The following is a 22,080-nucleotide window of genomic DNA, read 5'->3' as shown; positions in this document are numbered from 1 at the left end:
AGCTCCTATGCAGACCCAATGTGTCTCCATGGTTACAGAGGACAATAAACAAACCCTTTGTCTGCTCTTCATTCTTAATCTCCTATTGAAGAAAAATAAAATAAAATAAAAATATATATTTTTTATTTATGAATTTTTTTTTCATTTTGGAGCAGTACTATCGTTTGCAAAAGTATACACCCCCCCCCCCCCCTGCTTAAAGGGGCTTTTAAAGATCGTCAAAATATTAGATAACAAGGATTGTTATAAAATAACAAAAAATAACTCTTCCACTCCCCCTCGTTCCCAGCTCGCCGGTGACACCCCATTGCTGACGTTCCCGACTACCCCATGTGACTGCTGCAGCCAGTCACTGGCCTCAGTAGTGTTGCAAGGTAGCCAGTGATGTCATCACTGCGGCGCCAGACACAAAGACCTGCGAGCAGCATTGTAGTGGAATAGGAGGTAACGGGGGAGCAAGGCTTGTTTTGTTATTTTAGAACGCTGTGGTTTTCAAAAAATTTTGGGGTCTCTGAAAACCCTTTACATTTCTGCTTTAATCCTTAAAATTTTAGATGGTGCACAAAAAAATCATAAGCAACCTCTGCAAAAATAAAATTAAAAAATAGTAACAGGTCCCCAATAATCTGCACCACTGATGACCATTAGGTGGCGCTTCCAGGTTCTAGCATATATTTCCAGTCGCTGGAAGCCAAAAAGCGTGATATGATGGCCGCACATTGCGTCGCTGATGACTGTTTCCCGTGTTTCCTGTGCAGATGTCGCTATTTGGCCGTGCAGCTCTCGCCGGCGATCCCAGTGTTTGCAGTGCTCCTCTTCCTCTTCTCCATAGCCACGTTATTACGGACCAGTTTCAGTGACCCCGGAGTAATACCTCGAGCGCTGCCGGATGAAGCGGCTTTTATTGAAATGGAGATCGGTGAGTCACGGTGTCAAAAGTTCACATATTTCACACAGTCTCATATTTTTACCCTTTGCTTGAATTGAATGAAATTAGAAGAACGTGTCCACTTCTTTTTGAAACAGCGCCACTCTTGGCCAAAGGCTGTGTATGGTAATACAGCTCAGCGCCCTATCATGTCCCCAAGGATGAGCTGCAATACTGGACACTGCCTATGGACATGAGTGGCGCTATATGTGGGGGGGGGGAGCTGCCATAATTTTGTAATATCATCATGTCTTTCTCCATCTTTATTACTCCAGTCTCCCCCAAACCGCTCCGGTTACAGAAGCGGTACATAACTTAATCTCTTTCTTCGTCCTGCACATTTTCCTCCCCGTCTTGTCTGTCTTTGTACAATCTTTTACCTCTTCCAGTTTCAGGGACCTAAAACAAGTCTGTGCAGAATGGAGAGGGCAGCCTGTGGTGTAGCAGACAGATCCTCCATTTCCATAAATGTATCCAAATGTGCTCAAAGTGAGGCTACCTGGATGAAAGTGAGGCAGTTGCTAGGCAACCTAAAGTGTGCATCTTGCAAAATATCTACGGTTACCATTGACTGCAGCATCTGAGGGGTTAAACAGACGTAATGGGAGTTGTGTCTGATCCTGTCCACTGCAACTGGGTGTAATGCCAGACATTAAAGGGGTGGCCTCTCGGGTAGACCCCCCCCCCCCCAGCATTGTCAAACCTGCAGAGGAAATTACATTTACCTGATCCCTGCCGCTAGGTTCCGGCTCCTTCGCCCGATGGGTAGCTGCAGCCCTTGGTCTGTTGCCATCTATGGTTTTCTCGAAGGTCTTCCCCTGATGCCAAAACTCAAACCCACACCGGAATTATTAGCAATGACATCAGAACTGCAAAGACTTGGCACTTATTTATTTATTTTTTTAGTTCTCCACTAATGTTTATTGTTAAGTTGATCGTTCTCCCCATTATTCTGAGACGCGATGTCTCATAGGCACAGCTGGTAGTTCCTGCCATAAACGCCAGCCATAAAAGTTTTTTTTCATTTTTTTTGACCAGAGAACAAAACCAACGCCTCCCGGTCTCCGGTGCCTCCTGACTACGCAGATCCCTTTTGTATGGTTGTAACACGTCGCTACAGCGCGGAGCACAATAGGAATGCGTCTTTTTTTAAAGGCGCTCCTATATTTAGCATGTGGGGCGTGGAACGAGTTCAACCAGATTGGAATTTATCTTATTTTTAACATTCCAATGAATTGAAGAGCTCAAGACGTGGAACATACAATTTACATGTCTTCTGGTGGATCATGAGCAGCGGACGCAAATGATTCATTTACTGAAAAGGCTTTGTTTCCTCCGATTTTATAGATAATGATGATATTTAGTGGAGGAGGTGGGAGGAACCTGCAGGAAATATCAATTTGGGTTTCTGAAAGTGAAAACTTTTATTTATTTATTGTTTTATTTATTTATTTATTGATTTATTTATTTATTGTTTTATTTGTTTTGTATCCATTGTTGCTTTTTGTTTTTCATTTTGGGGAAGTGTCCCAAATTTGAAATCTTTTTTTTTTTTCTAATGTAAATATTTAAAGACCAAACTGCTCCAATTTTTTTTCCATACAATAATATTTAACGGAGAGCTACATTTTTTAATTAACGTATTTTTTGCCCTATAAGACGCACCTATGTTTATAAAAATTCAAGGAAAGAGTTACTTTGTAACAATTAACTCAATTACCTAATAAATCAATGCTTATACTTCCTATAATCCCATTGGTTAGGCTGTATTAAGCTAATTATCAACCTTTAATCTGTTTAAACCCCCCCTCCCCTTTCTCTTATTAACCCTTTGACTCTACCCTTATTATTTTATTCTATTAGATTTTAAGTACCCTGACTCTTCTCTCACTGCCTAGGAGGGCTGCGGAAAAATTTTCAGTTTTCTAATTGTCCTAACATTATATTCAATAACCTTTTCTATACTGTTTTGTCATGTAAACTCATTTGCATAAACTCAGGCATATGGGAAAGACATGAAAATTAGCAGAATCAGCCTGGTTTTTCAGCTGAACCACTGATTTGTATAATGTTAGGACAATTAGAAAACTGAAAATTTGTCTGCAGCCCTCCTAGGCAGTGAGAGAAGAGTTAGCTGGCATCCAAAAATTTCAATGGGTCCTGAAAAAAAATCAGACATTGAGCTGTCTGTTTTTTTTCAGGACCCATTGAAAATGAATGAGGTCCAGATCTGGTCCAGATCTGTTCAGCAAAAAACGGAACACATCAGGAAAGAAACAACGGACGTGTGAATAAGGCCTAATGATAATGAGCAGGGCGCACAGGTCCCCCAGGCCATCCAACTCAAATCAAGCAAATTTGAGGCTCACTGGCCCTCAGGTCCTTCTGGATAGGGAGCTGATCTTGCAAGCTTCATAGTGCACAAAACTGCCATTGTAAGGTATGCCGACTATGCCCGTCTCCTGGATAGGTTGTTGGTTTGCACATCTACTGGCTGTTGGCTTACAGCCTTTGTGTTATTATCTGTTTATTATATGTTATAGGTAATGATTTATTGTTATTATAAAAATAATACAGAATTTATAAAAAGAAGCCAATTATAAATAAGGTAATATTTATAATAAGTTATTAGTGATAAGATGAGAAATATATATATATATATATATATATATATATATATATATATATATATATATATGCTATAGATGATAGGTAGCATAACAAGGATAGGGAAAAGCTATTAGTAAGAAGTGAGAAAAGATTATAAAAGTATAGAATGGTTTAATAAAGCAAATGTGTACATAGAAAAAAATTAAAGATTTTTTAAAATCTAATAGAATAAAATAAAGGGTTAATAAGAGAAAGAGGGGGAGGGTGTTTAAACAGATTAAAGGGTCTCTGTCAGCAGAAAGATGGGTATTAACCTGGCTGGCGTTAGTGATGCGCTAATGTCAGCTGAACAGAACTATATTAGTCCCATGTCACTATGTGCCGCCGTTATTTAGAAAAAATTACTTTATAATATGCAAATGAGCCTCTAGCATCGCTCTTCTTCTTCCGGGTGTACTGTGATGTATGCGGCGCAGGCGCAGTAAGGAAGTCCACAGCCGGTGAGCATCCCGTCTTCCCGTGTTGGTCAGGACATGAATTTGGTGCATTTTATCTTAGGAAAGCCATTATTTTTTTTTATTTAAAAAAAAAATTATAATTTCCCCTAATTTTCCCATGTATATAAAGGTGTTTTTTTTTTTTTTTTTTTTTTTTTTTTTTATAATCCCAGGAGTCAGTGCACCTGTGCCAAATTTAAAGGGGTTCTGCACTTTGTTTTAACTGATGATCTATCCTCTGGATAGATCATCAGCATCTGACCTGCGGGGGTCCGACACCCGGGACCTCCGCACATCAGCTGTTTGAGAAGGCAGCGCCGCGGCATTCTCACTGTTTACCGCAGGCCCAGTGATGTCACGACTAGTATCACTGGCCTGGGTGGGGCTAAGCTCTGTTCAGTCGTGACATCACTGGGCCAGCGGTAAACAGTGAGAAGGCCGCGCTGCTGCTGGAGCACCGCTGCCTTCTCAAACAGCTGATCGTTGAGGGTCCCGCCAGTCAGATGCTGATCTATCCAGAGGATAGATCATCAGTTAAAACAAACTGTAGAACCCCTTTTTTGGGAAAAAAAAATAAAAAATGTATTCAATTGGCTAAAAAGTATAAATTGTATCTTTTAGTGTTGACCCCTCGACCTCTCCCCAACATAACAGACAAGTTAACCAGGGGTACACGGTAGGAAGGAGTTTACAGGAGGGGCTGCACGTTTCTCCACTGAGGGTATGTCTACATGACGACATTGGTCACGGACAGCGTCACAGTGTAGCGGTGATCTCATAGAAATGAATGAGTTGGATTTTAGGGGATTTAAGAATTGCAGTCGCGGAACACCTGTGCCTCGCGCAGCCACCCCATTAATTCCTAGGGGATCTCACGCGACCAGTGAAGCCGTACCATTACCTGTGGACATTTCCTCTGGAGATGAGCGGTGTCAGGGATGCCTGGCAGCTATTTATCTCTCCTCTCTAGGTGCATTTAGCCAAATATGCAGGCTAATTATCGAGAGGGGGGATGGTATCTAAGGCTAAACATCGAGCACTTCTTGTCCAACCAGTCAGGATTACCGCCCTTGCTGACTGACGATATATAAACCCTGTTACAGGAGTCACCGCTCGATAAGAGGTGATTATCATCTGGATAAATTCACACGGTGAAGTCATTGATCTGTTAGGTAGGTATGAGACTGTACAGTCGTGGCCAAAAGTTTTGAGAATGACACAAATATTAGTTTTCACAAAGTTTGCTGCTAAACTGCTTTTAGATCTTTGTTTCAGTTGTTTCTGTGATGTAGTGAAATATAATTACACGCACTTCATACGTTTCCAAGGCTTTTATCGACAATTACATGACATTTATGCAGAGTCAGTATTTGCAGTGTTGGCCCTTCTTTTTCAGGACCTCTGCAATCCGACTGGGCCTGCTCTCAACCAACTTCTGGGCCAATTCCTGACTGATAGCAACCCATTCTTTCATCATCACTTCTTGGAGTTTGTCAGAATTAGTGGGTTTTTGTTTGTCCACCCGCCTCTTGAGGATTGACCACAAGTTCTTAATGGGATTAAGATCTGGGGAGTTTCCAGGCCATGGACCCAAAATGTCAACATTTTGGTCCCCGAGCCACTTAGTTATCACTTTTGCCTTATGGCGCGGTGCTCCATCGTGCTGGAAAATGCATTGTTCTTCACCAAACTGTTGTTGGATTGTTGGAAGAAGTTGCTGTTGGAGGGTGTTTTGGTACCATTCTTTATTTATGGCTGTGTTTTTGGGCAAAATTGTGAGTGAACCCACTCCCTTGGACGAGAAGCAACCCCACACATGAATGGTCTCAGGATGCTTTACTGTTGGCATGACACAGAACTGATGGTAGCGCTCACCTTTTCTTCTCCGGACAAGCCTTTTTCCAGATGCCCCAAACAATCGGAAAGAGGCTTCATCGGAGAATATGACTTTGCCCCAGTCCTCAGCAGTCCATTCACCATTCTTTCTGCAGAAGATCAATCAGTCCCTGATGTTTTTTTTGGAGAGAAGTGGCTTCTTTGCTGCCCTTCTTGACACCAGGCCATCTTCCAAAAGTCTTCGCCTCACTGTGTGTGCAGATGTGCTCACACCTGCCTGCTGCCATTCCTGAGCAAGCTCTGCACCGGTGGCACTTCGATCCCGCAGCTGAATCCTCTTTAGGAGACGATCCTGGCGCTTGCTGGACTTTCTTGGACGCCCTGAAGCCTTCTTAACAAGAACTGAACCTCCTTTCCTTGAAGTTCTTGATGATCCTATAAATTGTTGATTGAGGTGCAATCTTAGTAGCCACAATATCCTTGCCTGTGAAGCCATTTTTATGCAACGCAATGATGGCTGCACGCGTTTCTTTGCAGGTCACCATGGTTAACAATGGAAGAACAATGATTTCAAGCACCACCCTCCTTTTAACAGGTCAAGTCTGCCATTTTAACACAATCAGCCTGACATAATGATCTCCAGCCTTGTGCTCATCAACATTCTCACCTGAGTTAACAAGACGATTACTGAAATGATCTCAGCAGGTCCTTTAATGACAGCAATGAAATGCAGTGGAAAGGTTATTTTGGGATTAAGTTAATTTTCATGGCAAAGAAGGACTATGCAATTCATCTGATCACTCTTCATAACATTCTGGAGTAGATGCAAATTGCTATTATAAAAACTTAAGCAGCAACTTTTCCAATTTCCAATATTTATCTAATTCTCAAAACTTTTGGCCACGACTGTACTGAGCCTTTTACTAATGATCTATACAAGGGCAGGGGAGACAGGACTAATGCTTCCCCTGCACAGCCTATAACCGGGATCGGCAACCTTCAGCACGCCAGCTGCTGTGAAACTACAGCTCCCAGCATGCACACTTACTCGGCTGTTCTTGTAAGGTCCCTTTAAGGCAGGCTGAATGTGATCCTCTTTACCTCCGGTGACGCTAAGACGATGAAGATCTGACACGACAAGGTGTTTGACATGTCCCTTCCGTCCGATCACTCTCATGACTTAAAATTCAAATCGGGGCTAAGTGGTTTATGAATCGGCGTAATTAGAAGTAGAATGTCCGATGACTTACGGGGCGAAGATGTCCATGTTCTGCTTATCTGACGAGCTGGAAGAAATACATTCCGCTGCGCTATAGCGGCAGATGGCGGTCAGTTGTGGTCTGTGTAAAGGAAAAGGCAGGAGAGGCACAGACCATGTCTCCCCTCCATGTCACCAGCTTATTAGGAAATACTGTGATTTTCCAATCTGGAGACCACGTTCTAGTCAGGGCCGTCTAGTTCTTCTACATTCCCTCACCCCCTTCCTTCAAGGCATTGTCCCATGACCATCTTAGGACTCAGCAGTGCAAACCGAACATCCTTGGTCAACAGACTTCTGGAATCTACTGTAGCGCAGGGTCCAGCAACCTCTGCAGTCCAGCTGTTGTGAAACTACAACTCCCAGCATGCACACTTGCCCAGCTGTTCTAGAAACTCCCACAGAAATGTATGGAGTCTGCTGGAGGTTGCAGACCCCTGATGTAGCGCCTCCGCCATGTGTGCAAGTCACCCGACAAGTATTCTGGAGTCCCCAGCTTTTTGTATTGCCCTTAAGGAACCTTTTGAATTTGTGGCCTGACGATGACATTACATTGACTTGCAGTGACAATGTTGTTGTCTTCCCGCTTGGGCTCTATACACATTTCCATCATATAAACAGAACACCACAAGTGAGGGATCCATGACATGACGTATGCCAATAGTGCTGCCGACCGAGGCCCTCCAGATGTGAGTGGAGCCCGTACTGCCGCAGTTCATAGTGAGTAAGGTTTGGCTTCTGCTTGGATAACAGTGACACCTGCTGGATAAAAGGTGGAAGTGCAACCATAAAATGCTAAACTAGAATGGTAAACCTGAAAGGGTAGGGCTCAACAGAAGGCACCTCATGTGATAAGTGACCATCAGAGAGCATTAGATGTGCACCCGATACTGTTTATGTGAAGGGAAAACATCTTGGGCCTTAACAGTTATTCCTAGTTCCAGCCACTATTTGTTAGGTTTAATGCAAACCCCCCCCCCCCCCCCCCCCCCCCCCCCCCGCCTCCATCTTCATTCCCTTTGGGGCCCAGTAAGGATCATATCAAAACAAAGCAGAAAATGTTACCCCAAACAAAGCCATTGATGGAGCTTCCATGTGTTTTATGGGCATGCATGTTCACCCATGTATGTGATGAGCATGCCTGTGTATGTAGGGAGCGTGCACATGTGTACATCCATGTATGTGATGAGCATGCCTATGTATGTAGGGAGCGTGCACATGTGTCCATCCATGTATGTGATCAGCATGCCTATGTATGTAGGGAGCGTGCACATGTGTCCATCCATGTATGTGATCAGCATGCTTGTGTATGTAGGGAGCGTGCACATGTGTCCATCCATGTATGTGATGAGCATGCTTGTGTACTGTATGTAGGGAGCGTGCACATGTGTCCATCCATGTATGTGATGAGCATGCCTATGTATGTAGGGAGCGTGCACATGTGTCCATCCATGTATGTGATGAGCATGCCTATGTATGTAGGGAGCGTGCTCATGTGTCCATCCATGTATGTGATGAGCATGCCTGTGTATGTAGGGAGCGTGCACATGTGTCCATCCATGTATGTGATGAGCATGCCTATGTATGTAGGGAGCGTGCACATGTGTCCATCCATGTATGTGATCAGCATGCCTATGTATGTAGGGGGCGTGCACATGTGTCCATCCATGTATGTGATGAGCATGCCTATGTATGTAGGGAGCGTGCACATGTGTCCATCCATGTATGTGATGCGCATGCCTGTGTATGTAGGGAGCGTGCACATGTGTCCATCCATGTATGTGATGAGCATGCCTATGTATGTAGGGAGCGTGCACATGTGTCCATCCATGTATGTGATCAGCATGCCTATGTATGTAGGGAGCGTGCACATGTGTCCATCCATGTATGTGATGAGCATGCCTATGTATGTAGGGAGCGTGCACATGTGTCCATCCATGTATGTGATCAGCATGCCTATGTATGTAGGGAGCGTGCACATGTGTCCATCCATGTATGTGATCAGCATGCCTATGTATGTAGGGAGCGTGCACATGTGTCCATCCATGTATGTGATGAGCATGCTTATGTATGTAGGGAGCGTGCACATGTGTCCATCCATGTATGTGATGAGCATGCTTGTGTATGTAGGGAGCGTGCACATGTGTCCATCCATGTATGTGATGAGCATGCTTGTGTATGTAGGGAGCGTGCACATGTGTCCATCCATGTATGTGATGAGCATGCTTGTGTATGTAGGGAGCGTGCACATGTGTCCATCCATGTATGTGATGAGCATGCTTGTGTATGTAGGGAGCGTACTCATGTCCATCCATGTATGTGATGAGCATGCCTGTGTATGTAGGGAGCGTGCACATGTGTCCATCCATGTATGTGATGAGCATGCCTATGTATGTAAGGAGCGTGCACATGTGTCCATCCATGTATGTGATGAGCATGCCTGTGTATGTAGGGAGCGTGCATATGTGTCCATCCATGTATGTGATGAGCATGCTTGTGTATGTAGGGAGCGTGCTCATGTCCATCCATGTATGTGATGAGCATGCTTGTGTATGTAGGGAGCGTGCACATGTGTCCATCCATGTATGTGATGAGCATGCCTGTGTATGTAGGGAGCGTGCACATGTGTCCATCCATGTATGTGATGAGCATGCCTGTGTATGTAGGGAGCGTGCATATGTGTCCATCCATGTATGTGATGAGCATGCCTGTGTATGTAGGGAGCGTGCACATGTGTCCATCCATGTATGTGATGAGCATGCCTGTGTATGTAGGGAGCGTGCATATGTGTACATCCATGTATGTGATGAGCATGCTTGTGTATGTAGGGAGCGTGCATATGTGTACATCCATGTATGTGATGAGCATGCTTGTGTATGTAGGGAGCGTGCACATGTGTCCATCCATGTATGTGATGAGCATGCCTGTGTATGTAGGGAGCGTGCTCATGTCCATCCATGTATGTGATGAGCATGCTTGTGTATGTAGGGAGAGTGCACATGTGTCCATCCATGTATGTGATGAGCATGCTTGTGTACTGTATGTAGGGAGCGTGCTCATGTCCATCCATGTATGTGATGAGCATGCTTGTGTATGTAGGGAGCGTGCACATGTGTACATCCATGTATGTGATGAGCATGCCTGTGTATGTAGGGAGCGTGCACATGTGTCCATCCATGTATGTGATGAGCATGCTTGTGTATGTAGGGAGCGTGCACATGTGTCCATCCATGTATGTGATGAGCATGCTTGTGTATGTAAGGAGCTTGAATGACACTTTTTCACGGTTCTGTCGCTTCCTGTATTTCAGAGGCAGCCAATGGGAACGTGCCGCAGGGTCAGAGGCCGCCGCCTCGCATTAAAAACGTTCAGATCAACAATCAGATCGTGAAGCTGAAATACTGCTACACCTGCAAGATCTTCCGCCCGCCTCGTGCCTCTCACTGCAGCATCTGCGACAACTGTGTGGGTGAGGATCCGGTGTGTGTGAGCCCAGCTGTGGAACTACAACTCCCTGCAAGTCTTGAGCGCTACAGACGTGACCTGCTGGGACTTGTAGTTCCACAGCACAGACTATGGATCATTGAGATGTATTATGTTGGAAGCCTCCAATGTTTTGTCCACGGAGGAGACCCCAGCCGTGGTCTGTTGTCTCCCTGATGGCCTGAGGACCCCACTAACAGGTTCTGCTCCTTTTCCAGAGCGATTCGACCACCACTGCCCGTGGGTGGGGAACTGCGTCGGGAAGAGGAACTACCGCTACTTCTTCCTCTTCATCCTGTCCCTGTCCCTGCTGACCATCTACATCTTCACCTTCAACATCGTCTATGTCACGCTGAGTGAGTCTGGCTGTATCACAGGATGGGAGTAGATACACGGCTCAGCAGACAGTATCACACAGGATGGGATTAGATACACGGCTCAGCAGACAGTATCACACACAGGATGGGATTAGATACACGGCTCAGCAGACAGTATCACACAGGATAGGATTAGATACACAGCTCAGCAGGCAGTATCACACAGGATAGGATTAGATACAACAGCTCAGCAGACAGTATCACACATGATAGGATTAGATACAACCGCTCAGCAGACAGTATCACACAGGATAGGATTAGATACACAGCTCAGCAGGCAGTATCACACAGGACAGGATTAGATACAACAGCTCAGCAGACAGTATCACACAGGATAGGATTAGATACAACAGCTCAGCAGACAGTATCACACAGGATAGGATTAGATACACAGCTCAGCAGACAGTATCACACAGGATAGGATTAGATACACGGCTCAGCAGACAGTATCACACACAGGATGGGATTAGATACACAGCTCAGCATATAGTATCACACAGGATAGGATTAGATACACAGCTCAGCAGACAGTATCACACAGGATAGTATTAGATACACATCTCAGCAGACAGTATTATACAGGATAGGATTAGATACACAGCTCAGTATCACACAGGATAGGATTAGATACACAGCTCAGTATCACACAGGACAGGATTAGATACACAGCTCAGCATATAGTATCACACATGATAGGATTAGATACACAGCTCAGTATCACACAGGATAGGATTAGATACACAGCTCAGTATCACACAGGACAGGATTAGATACACAACTCAGCAGACAGTATCACACAGGATAGGATTAGATACACAGCTCAGCAGGCAGTATCACACAGGATAGGATTAGATACAACAGCTCAGCAGACAGTATCACACAGGATAGGATTAGATACACAGCTCAGCATATAGTATCACACAGGATAGGATTAGATACACAGCTCAGTATCACACAGGACAGGATTAGCAGTACTCTGTCTAGAACTGATGTTCTTTTTGGGTCAAGTTTTAAATTTTTTCCAAATTTATTATTATTTTTTGTCTTAGATTCTTTAAAAATTGGCTTCCTGAACACGCTGAAGGAAAGTCCGGGGACATATCCTTTCTGCAGTGACGCTTCCTGGTCGCACGTCTTACCAGATGTTGTGATTGAGTTTACATTTATGATTCCTCTTTATCATTTTCTCCTACTTAAAGGGGGTTTCTAGGCTTCCAGAAAATCCTGGGGATGTGTTACAGGAATTGATCGCTTTTCATTAGAAATGTTCCTAAATGATAAATTATTCGCCGGGTGTCGCACTGCTTGGAGATCAGCCGTTATCTGGAAAGGAACCCGCAGCTCCATTACAGAGGACTTAAAGGGGTGCTCCAGTTTAGACGGTCCCTGTCAGTCAGAAAGGTCCCTTTGCTATATGTCAGACATGGCCAACCTGCGGCCCTCCAGCTGTTGTAAAACTACAACTCCCACCATGCCCTGCTGTAGACTGATAGTTGTAGGTAGTCTGGGCATGCTGGGAGTTGTAGTTCTGCATCATCTGGAGAGCCTCAGGTTGGCCATCCCTGCTTTATGTTAGTCACATCGTTTGCTCCGTCATTTCTTGTGCTGGGACCTGCGTCTACACATTGGCCGACAGTTCAGCCTGACCTTTGTATAAAGAAACGGTTTTGCGACTTTCTAATAGAAATCCTCTTTTGTAACTGCTCTAGCTTGCTGTCAGTGAATGGAAACATTTTAGTTAACTGGCATCTGTCAGCGGTTTTGTCCCGATGACACAGCGCTTGGCCGCTGAAGGCGTCTGTGTTGGCCCCATGTTCACATGTGACCGCGTTGCTGAGAAATTAAATAAAGTTTTAATATATGCAAATGAGATTCTAGGAGCAACAGGGGCGTTACCCTTACACCTAGATGTTCTGCTCTCTCTCTGCACTTCAGTTGACGGGACCAGGCAGTGAAAACGTCATCACCCCTCCCTGGTCCTGTCAATCAAAGTGCAGAGAGAGCAGAGCCTCGAGGAGTAATGAATCTCATTTGCATATCTTCAAACTTCATTTTTCTCAGCAATGCGGACAGATCTGAACATGGGACCAACGCAGACGCCTTCAGCTGCCAAGCGCACATGGAACAGGTCAGTGTCATAGGGACAAAACTGCTGACAGATGCCCTTTAACTAAAATGTTTCCATGCCCTTTAGTAAAAATTCAGGATCCAGGTTCTATTTGTGTCTAGAAGTTCTCTGCTCCTTAACTCTTCATTCACTGTGCTGGAGGTCTTCATCTGCTTCTTCACGCTCTGGTCTGTGGTGGGGTTAACTGGATTCCACACGTTCCTGGTGTCTCTGAACCAGACGACCAATGAAGATGTAAATATACAGAGACTCTGTTTGTTCCTCTTCCTCCTCACTGGTTACATTTCTTTTCACTTATTCACATACAGAACATTGTTGCCATTGACAAACATGTAACAATATGTAACCAGCTGCCCTCCATCTCCCAGGCCTAAGAACACATGATGAGCCTAAAGGGTGACACTCTCTTTAAATTAAAGGGGAGCTCCACTTTTTTGACATATTGATGAATGTAACTTACAGACCCTCCTCTTCATCATCAGTTATTCCTGGAATTAACCTGTCCCGCTGCTCAAGGCCGGATGGAGTCTGGTGGAGGAGCGCTGATTTTATTAGCATTTTTTATTGCAGTCGATGAATCTTTCTACAAAGTGCAAAGTCAGGAGAATGTTGGTGTTTTTAGGTAAATTTACAGCCTTTGGCCTCATGCACACGAACGTGGCGTTTTTTTTGCAGTCCGCAAACCTCGGATCCGCAAAAAACAGATGCCGTCCGTGTGCCTTCCGAAATTTGCGGTACGGAACGGGCGGCCCATTGTAGACATGCCTATTCTTGTCCGCAAAACGGACCAGAATAGGACATGCTATATTTTTTGGGCGGGGCCACGGAACGGCGCAACGGATGCGGACAGCACATGGAGTCCTGTCCGCATCTTTTGCGGCCCCATTGAAGTGAATGGGTCCGCACCCGAGCCGCAAAAACTGAATTTGACTGAGCTGTAATACCAGGAACAACCATCACCAAACATGTGGCGCTGTGCCTGATGAGCAACGAAAAGGGAGGCAGAGCTAGCGGGAGTATCGTGGCCCCTTTAGTAATCTGGGGGTGACAGGACTTTAACCCTTCACCAAACTGATATTGCCTAGCCTAAAAGTAGACAATCAATATTTTTGTCTGTGGAAAACGAAACAAAAAAAATCTATCTCTGCATCTAGATCTTTCTCTCTATCTATCTATCTATCTATCTATCTATCTATCTATCTATCTATCTCTCTATTTTTCATCCCTATTTTAAAATCAATATATTTATTCAATTTTTCCTATAGATTAAAGGATCCTGGACTGGTAAAAACCGTGTACAAAACCCATACAGCCACGGGAACCTGATGAAAAATTGCTGTGAAGTGTTATGCACTCCTGTTCAGCCAAGGTATCGTACAGTATATACCGTATACCGCAGAAGCCACATAATGATGCAATATTAATTTTATTGCCGTTTATAAGAAATCATAGGATGTGTTTATACAGAAATCATAGGGCCCAGAAGCACAACTCAGAATGGGTCCAACTCTCTAATGAGATCCCAAAATTCTGTGTTGATTAATTCCGGATGTCTGCAGCCGCCACTAGGGGAGCTCAAAATATATTATATATATATATATATATATATATATATATATATATATATATATATATATAGTTTTGTACAAATAGTATTAAAATTGGTGCAAACTGTGTAAGTCTGTATGCGGAGGCTCCCTCTAGTGGAGGCTATCAATAAGACAAAGTTGCTAAAATCCGAGAAGCAGTACAAGGAAGGAACAGTGATAGGAGGAATGGGATCAGCGATGGACGATCCCGTTTTTCCTACCGCTCTTCCTGACTGTGTACATCCGTGTCGGAGGGGGAGTAGCCTGGCTGTACCTGCACTGATACTTTACAAAGTGTAAGGTTGGTGTTGCATTCCCAGTGCAACTCTATAAGGTGAGCTTCTGTAACCCAGCAAGCTTACCCCTTGACAAAGCGTTCTACCCATGAGCGCTGCTCTCTTCTAATACAAGGCAGGACCTACCCCCATGTGGAGCCCCATAGTAGGTGCGTGGTCTGGAGCCAAGGTGCAGGATTTTCTTTATAGACATTGCACTACATTATTTATACTGACTTATTGGATTGTTGGATTTCAGTTGAGTTTGGCTCATGTCGCTTCAGATCTGTATACCGTGTGCAAATAAACAGTATCTGATTGGGACTCTGGAATGTGTAAGTGTCGCCTGAGCATGTAAATGGGACATGTCTTACCGGTGTAACTGGTGGGACCCCTCCCCAAACGCCATCCCTGATCCTAATAGACAGCTGTAGAGTCGCTTTCCACTGGAATGAAAAGACGTTCATATTATTATTATTTCCCCTTTAACGTGTCTTATAAGTTTTTAATTTCCATTTGACACACACACACACGTGCGGAGCATTGTAGTCCTTGATGTAAGGAAGCATCACGTCACCTTTCATATGTTTTTCCTGAAGACTATTAGATGCATGTAGACAGTTTGTCCCGCCGAGCTCGCCCCTTTTGTCGTCGCCTATAGTTCCAAGGAGATGGACAACATTCAGATCTTCTTCTTTCTGAAACATTTCCTGAAACTATAAATACATTTTTATCCGGAGACCAGATCTCTGCGTGCACTAATCCAAGCCGCTCTCTCCGCCCGCAGTGTGCTGGACAGACGGGGAATCCTTCAGGAGCCGCCGAGTCTTCCCGGACAGTCTGGACAAGAAAACGGCAGTACACAGCGAGATTCTGTAAGTGTTAGTGAAAGTCCTTAAAGAAACCTGGAAACTGTATTCACTATTGTGATCCTGTATGAAACCCTAAACAACCCAGAGCTCACCGGGGAGGTCCATGTAACGTCCTAATGTCCACCAGTTATAGAAACTGTACAGTCAATGGCAGTATAGCCTGCGTGTATGTGGTTACACATCTTGTATATAGTCATATGGACCATGCTGGTATAACCTGGGCATCTCCTGTATATAATTATATATGTACAGCTGGTATAACCTGGGCATCTCCTGTATATAATTATATACGTACAGCTGGTATAAGTTATACATCTCCTGTATATAGTGATATGGACCATGCTGGTATAACCTGGGCATCTCCTGTATATAATTATATATGTACAGCTGGTATAAGTTATACATCTTCTTGTATATAGTGATATGGAGCATGCTGGTATAACCTGGGCATCTCCTGTATATAATTATATATGTACAGCTGGTATAAGTTATACATCTCCTGTATATAGTGATATGGAGCATGCTGGTATAACCTGGGCATCTCCTGTATATAATTATATATGTACAGCTGGTATAAGTTATACATCTCCTGTATATAGTGATATGGACCATGCTGGTATAACCTGGGCATCTCCTGTATATAGTGATATGGAGCATGCTGGTATAACCTGGGAATCTCCTGTATATAATTATATATGTACAGCTGGTATAACCTGGGCATCTCCTGTATATAATTATATATGTACAGCTGGTATAAGTTATACATCTCCTGTATATAGTGATATGGAGCATGCTGGTATAACCTGGGAATCTCCTGTATATAATTATAGATGTACAGCTGGTATAACCTGGGCATCTCCTGTATATAATTATAGATGTACAGCTGGTATAACCTGGGCATCTCCTGTATATAATTATAGATGTACAGCTGGTATAACCTGGGCATCTCCTGTATATAATTATAGATGTACAGCTGGTATAACCTGGGCATCTCCTGTATATAATTATAGATGTACAGCTGGTATAACCTGGGCATCTCCTGTATATAATTATAGATGTACAGCTGGTATAACCTGGGCATCTCCTGTATATAATTATAGATGTACAGCTGGTATAACCTGGGCATCTCCTGTATATAATTATAGATGTACAGCTGGTATAACCTGGGCATCTCCTGTATATAATTATAGATGTACAGCTGGTATAACCTGGGCATCTCCTGTATATAATTATAGATGTACAGCTGGTATAACCTGGGCATCTCCTGTATATAATTATAGATGTACAGCTGGTATAACCTGGGCATCTCCTGTATATAATTATAGATGTACAGCTGGTATAACCTGGGCATCTCCTGTATATAATTATAGATGTACAGCTGGTATAACCTGGGCATCTCCTGTATATAATTATAGATGTACAGCTGGTATAACCTGGGCATCTCCTGTATATAATTATAGATGTACAGCTGGTATAACCTGGGCATCTCCTGTATATAATTATAGATGTACAGCTGGTATAACCTGGGCATCTCCTGTATATAATTATAGATGTACAGCTGGTATAACCTGGGCATCTCCTGTATATAATTATAGATGTACAGCTGGTATAACCTGGGCATCTCCTGTATATAATTATAGATGTACAGCTGGTATAACCTGGGCATCTCCTGTATATAATTATAGATGTACAGCTGGTATAACCTGGGCATCTCCTGTATATAATTATAGATGTACAGCTGGTATAACCTGGGCATCTCCTGTATATAATTATAGATGTACAGCTGGTATAACCTGGGCATCTCCTGTATATAATTATAGATGTACAGCTGGTATAACCTGGGCATCTCCTGTATATAATTATAGATGTACAGCTGGTATAACCTGGGCATCTCCTGTATATAATTATAGATGTACAGCTGGTATAACCTGGGCATCTCCTGTATATAATTATAGATGTACAGCTGGTATAGGTTACACATCTTCCTGTATATAATTATAGATGTACAGCTGGTATAGGTTACACATCTTCCTGTATATAATTATAGATGTACAGCTGGTATAGGTTACACATCTTCCTGTATATAATTATAGATGTACAGCTGGTATAGGTTACACATCTTCCTGTATATAATTATAGATGTACAGCTGGTATAGGTTACACATCTTCCTGTATACAGTGATATGGAGCATGCTGGTATAACCTGGGTATCTCCTGTATACAGGGCCATGCACTGTGATGTCTTTGCTCTTCTTCTTTTCTCAGGTGGCTTCTGTTCCTTTGATGCCTAATGAACCTCCAGCTAAGCCTTCGCCCTCAGACGTCCAAACAGATCCCAATGCTCTAGAAATGGCCGTCCAGGTCCCCAAAGAGTCAGATGGAAAGTAGAAGACAGAGAAGTAGATGAGTTGAAGATCTCTCTGTGAAAAGAAGAAAATGAGACAAATCCATGGAACATGACGGCGTGACAGCTGGCCCTCTACGCCATTTTTCTTTAGTATTTGCTTGTGTTAATTATGAAGGTGACGTCTTGTGAGATGGAAATTCATCTTTATCCGTCTGGAAGAAAGTGCTCAATGAAGACAAAAGCAAACAATATAAAAGACTTCAGGTGCTAGTGAAACATGCCAATGACATTACCTGTGAGAGCGCTAGGTGCCTGGAAGCCGCCTCGCCAGGCCGCGGCACAGGTCGTGTCTCCACTATGGAGCTGGTTCTTCAGTCTTGTACCTACAATCGTATTATGCATCCCCTTGACAAACAGAGGACAATCTCTATGTGGACAAAGCAGGACAATGTGGGGTCCTTCCATAGGGGCAACTGGGTGTCACACGACTGGCACCTTACCTAAAAATATGCATTGCTTTTTATTTTATTTGCCAAGCCTAGGACTGGAAGGACGAAGCTTCTGGTAAAGCCGATAATGTGTCTGTCCCGGAGGCCACGAACGATTGTGAATTAGTCAGTTCTGACAACATGGACTCTCTTTCCATTGAAGTTCAAAGACCCTAAAACAGACGACCCGTCTTTATGACTCCCCAAAGTTGTAGTCCTAGCGCACCACCCGCATCTTCCGCTCCATTTACCCGTCATGACGTAGATGTTGTTCATGTGGTGTGAGGTCATTCTTATCCATTTGCGAGCTCATTCCGATTTTGTGGTCTTGCAGTTAACCTAATGATACTTCAGGGGTTCAGTAGGTGCCCCCCCCCCCCCCCCCCCCCCAAATGTCTGTTTGTTTGTTTTTTTAATTTTAGTAATTTTGAGGGCATTTGGGACGTCTTCTGAAGTGCAAAGAATTTCCTGCTGCTGCTCTTTGACTCCTGTTTTAGGACTTTACAAAGTGTTAAAATAATGGAAGAATTGTTTTTTAATAATTTATTTGTTTATACAGTGATTTTTTATTATTTTTTTTTGTTTTATTTCCTATTTAATATTTTTTTTGAACTCCCAGTAGAATAGATTTCCGGACACCTGAAGAGTATTTAAGATTTGTGATGCCTGCCTGTTGATTTCCCTTCACTCAGAAATAAAATGCTATGTTTTTTTTTAATTTCGGGAGGGTTGAATGTTCTCCCTGTAATCTTCACGGATATCAGATTTTGCCGCCAGGAGGAACGTTCAGGACCATGGACATATAGCAAACGGAGAGCTGTAGCTGCCCTAGCCCTGTGGCTAGATACCCCAGACAAAGTGGCTTGTTGGTGCCCAGCACTCAGCACCCAAGGCACATGTCTGGTGGTCACCCCCCCCCCCCCCCCCCCTTCCAAATGTTCTTCTGCAAAGTGAATGACTGGCTTCTACAACATGGCACTGACCACCACCATCCCATCCCGGCTCCAGATGATCCATTCATAATTTCATTCGCATTCCGTTCTTCCTTGGGAACTGTTTGGTCCAAACATTTGTTCACGTTTCTGATGCCTCTGCTTTGGAGGAACTTTCCATAAATTAGTAGGGGGTCCATTACACAGCCGTCGACTAAGTGACCATTGCAGAATTAGCCATGGAAGTCCCCAATTCAGAGGCAGGATTCATGGTGTAACTAGCCATAAAGCCGCCATACACATTAACTGAATGTCAGCCGAACCGGCTAATTTCGGCTGGATCGGCCGACTCCTATGTATTGACTTTTTTTCCATGACAGCATCTATTTGGAGAAAAAAGGATTGGGGTGTTGCTCGCTCCTTTTATTCCCAAGGCAGATAAGCAGCTGTTTTGGCAGAGATTTACTCGCCTCTCCTCACTCGGAACACCCACATACTTGGCCGAGTGTGCATGTGTATGGGGGTGGGTTGGGAGGAATAGTTGACAGCGATCTAAAATGTATGGCCAGCTTTAGACATCGGCATATTGTATGATGCTTGCCGCATTTAAAATTTATGTGGATCCCTGGCCTTAGAGAGCATCTATGAGCAGGATCTACCCATGGTTGATCCTGCTGATTTAAAAAAATACTCTCCCTGGGAAAGTCAGTTGCATTGTTCCTGAGAAGATTTTTTTTTATCCTTTACTGACCATAGACACAAAGTAGATCTGATGATATCAAGTAATTGGCTTTTATCAACTATGTGGCCCATATGGGATATTCTATTCGTTGCAATCAGCTTGAAAACTCAGTGTGAACATACCCGAACATACCCGAAGGGTCTCCGACAACGCATTCCCGTTCACATATGAGCACCATTGCACCGTTCAATATCATCCATATAAAAAGTTGAGTCTTTTTGTCCAGTAAGTATACTCCAGAGCTGAATTCACAATTCTGCTGGATGTGGTGGAAAAAAACCCAGAAACCTTGTTGTCAGACACCTTGAGGTGACCGTCAAGCCAGCCAATTTTTGTAGGACTGGCCAGACATCCAATATGACCGCTTTTGGCGGAGGGGAGAAGAAGGGCCAAGCATGTAGGACTTAAAGGGCTTGTCCAGGATTGGATTTTTTTTTAAACCAAAAACAGCTCCACATCTGTCTACCGTTAATATGTGGTATTGCTGCTCAGCTCCATACACTTTGATAAAGCTAAACTGCAGTACCGCACACAACCCACGGCCAGGCGTGGCACTGTTTGAGGAAGGAGCCATGTTTCTAATCCTGATCTACCCCCTTTAAACATAATCCTTCCTTTTGATATTGAGAACACAGGCAGGCCAAGCTCTCAAGAGACATTGAACAAGCAGAAATTTCTGTGGTGAAATCAGCTCTTAAGCTGCAGAATTGTGAATGCAGCTCTGAAGTAGAATGCATCTGAATAGTGCTCAGAGACGGACATGTAGAACTCTCATTAAGACTTTGTGTCTATGGCTGGTTTAAGCTAGGGATTCTTTGTAGTTACGTATCCTACAAAGTAGGGCAAAGCCGGTAGACCACCGCCACTCCTGACTTCAGCCGATATTGAACATTTGGAAATCTTCCTGGTATCCCCATTTATCCTGCCTGTTGTATGCACTTAATGCTGGTTATAATCTATCGTATAACGCACCAAAAATCTCCAATCCTCCTCATGGCCTACATAGCATGTAGGACTCATTGGTCCCTCGAGACTTGGATTCCTGCTGGTGGGAAACGCTGATTTTGTTCCTTCTCTCAGGTATTAAGTTCCATGAGTTGATCTTGAACATTTATGGGGCAATTCTGTTCAGGTTTCTCCCCTGCATCCTCGGGGGAGGGGTGCGAGGAGACTCATCATTGATTATGCTTCCCAATGTACCATCCCTGTCCACTCAATATGTCATGACCTGAAAGCATAAAGGGCTTTGTAAGACTATCAGTTCTGTGCATTCATGTATTATTCACCCGTTGCAAAAACTGCTACTACTGGCCGTAATCCTGAAGCTGTTGAGACGATCGTACGATATCGGCAAAAAGCGATTTTATTGACTAAATAAAGAAAATAGCCATAAATCACGTGTCTGCTGCTCCGTCATTCTGCAGGGTTGTTTTTTTGGAAAAATGTTTATGATCATTGGTTACAAAAGTTGCCTAAACCATGACTTGGTGGCAGATGTGCTCCGCGGAGGTGGGTCTAGCCGTGGAGGTGGAGCTATCCTGTTAGCATCATATTCGTGGGCAATGCTAATGAAAATAAAGGACCTGGGAACGTACATGGAACAGTCATGAACAAAACAACCATGTGGCATTCAGTTAAGTCAGAAAAGTGACCTGATTAAACAATTTGCTTTGACCCACAAGAGTCCCATTCGATATAAATGCAGAAAGGTGAATTCC

The 22,080-nt window shown here is 43.7% G+C and overlaps 1 protein-coding gene across 2 annotated transcripts in view; it reads left to right on the top strand.

The window, feature by feature from the left end:
* The window catches only part of ZDHHC9 (zinc finger DHHC-type palmitoyltransferase 9), a 47,525-nt gene extending 27,312 nt beyond the window's left edge, over positions 1 to 20,213 (top strand). For both annotated transcript variants that reach the window (XM_040405013.1, XM_040405014.1), the window contains exons 3-10: positions 759 to 919; positions 10,440 to 10,598; positions 10,831 to 10,968; positions 12,039 to 12,087; positions 13,249 to 13,351; positions 14,383 to 14,486; positions 15,769 to 15,856; positions 18,119 to 20,213. In XM_040405013.1, coding sequence (XP_040260947.1) covers positions 759 to 919; positions 10,440 to 10,598; positions 10,831 to 10,968; positions 12,039 to 12,087; positions 13,249 to 13,351; positions 14,383 to 14,486; positions 15,769 to 15,856; positions 18,119 to 18,241 — 925 coding nt within the window. In that variant the 3' untranslated portion in view covers positions 18,242 to 20,213. The remainder of the gene's footprint in view (positions 1 to 758; positions 920 to 10,439; positions 10,599 to 10,830; positions 10,969 to 12,038; positions 12,088 to 13,248; positions 13,352 to 14,382; positions 14,487 to 15,768; positions 15,857 to 18,118) is intronic.
* Positions 20,214 to 22,080: the final 1,867 nt, after the last annotated feature.

Source organism: Bufo bufo, chromosome 8 (genome assembly GCF_905171765.1).
Source record: "Bufo bufo chromosome 8, aBufBuf1.1, whole genome shotgun sequence".
NCBI classification, from domain to species: domain Eukaryota; kingdom Metazoa; phylum Chordata; class Amphibia; order Anura; family Bufonidae; genus Bufo; species Bufo bufo.
The sequence above is the reverse complement of the archived record's forward strand: the minus strand, read 5'-3'. Positions and strand labels throughout refer to the sequence as shown.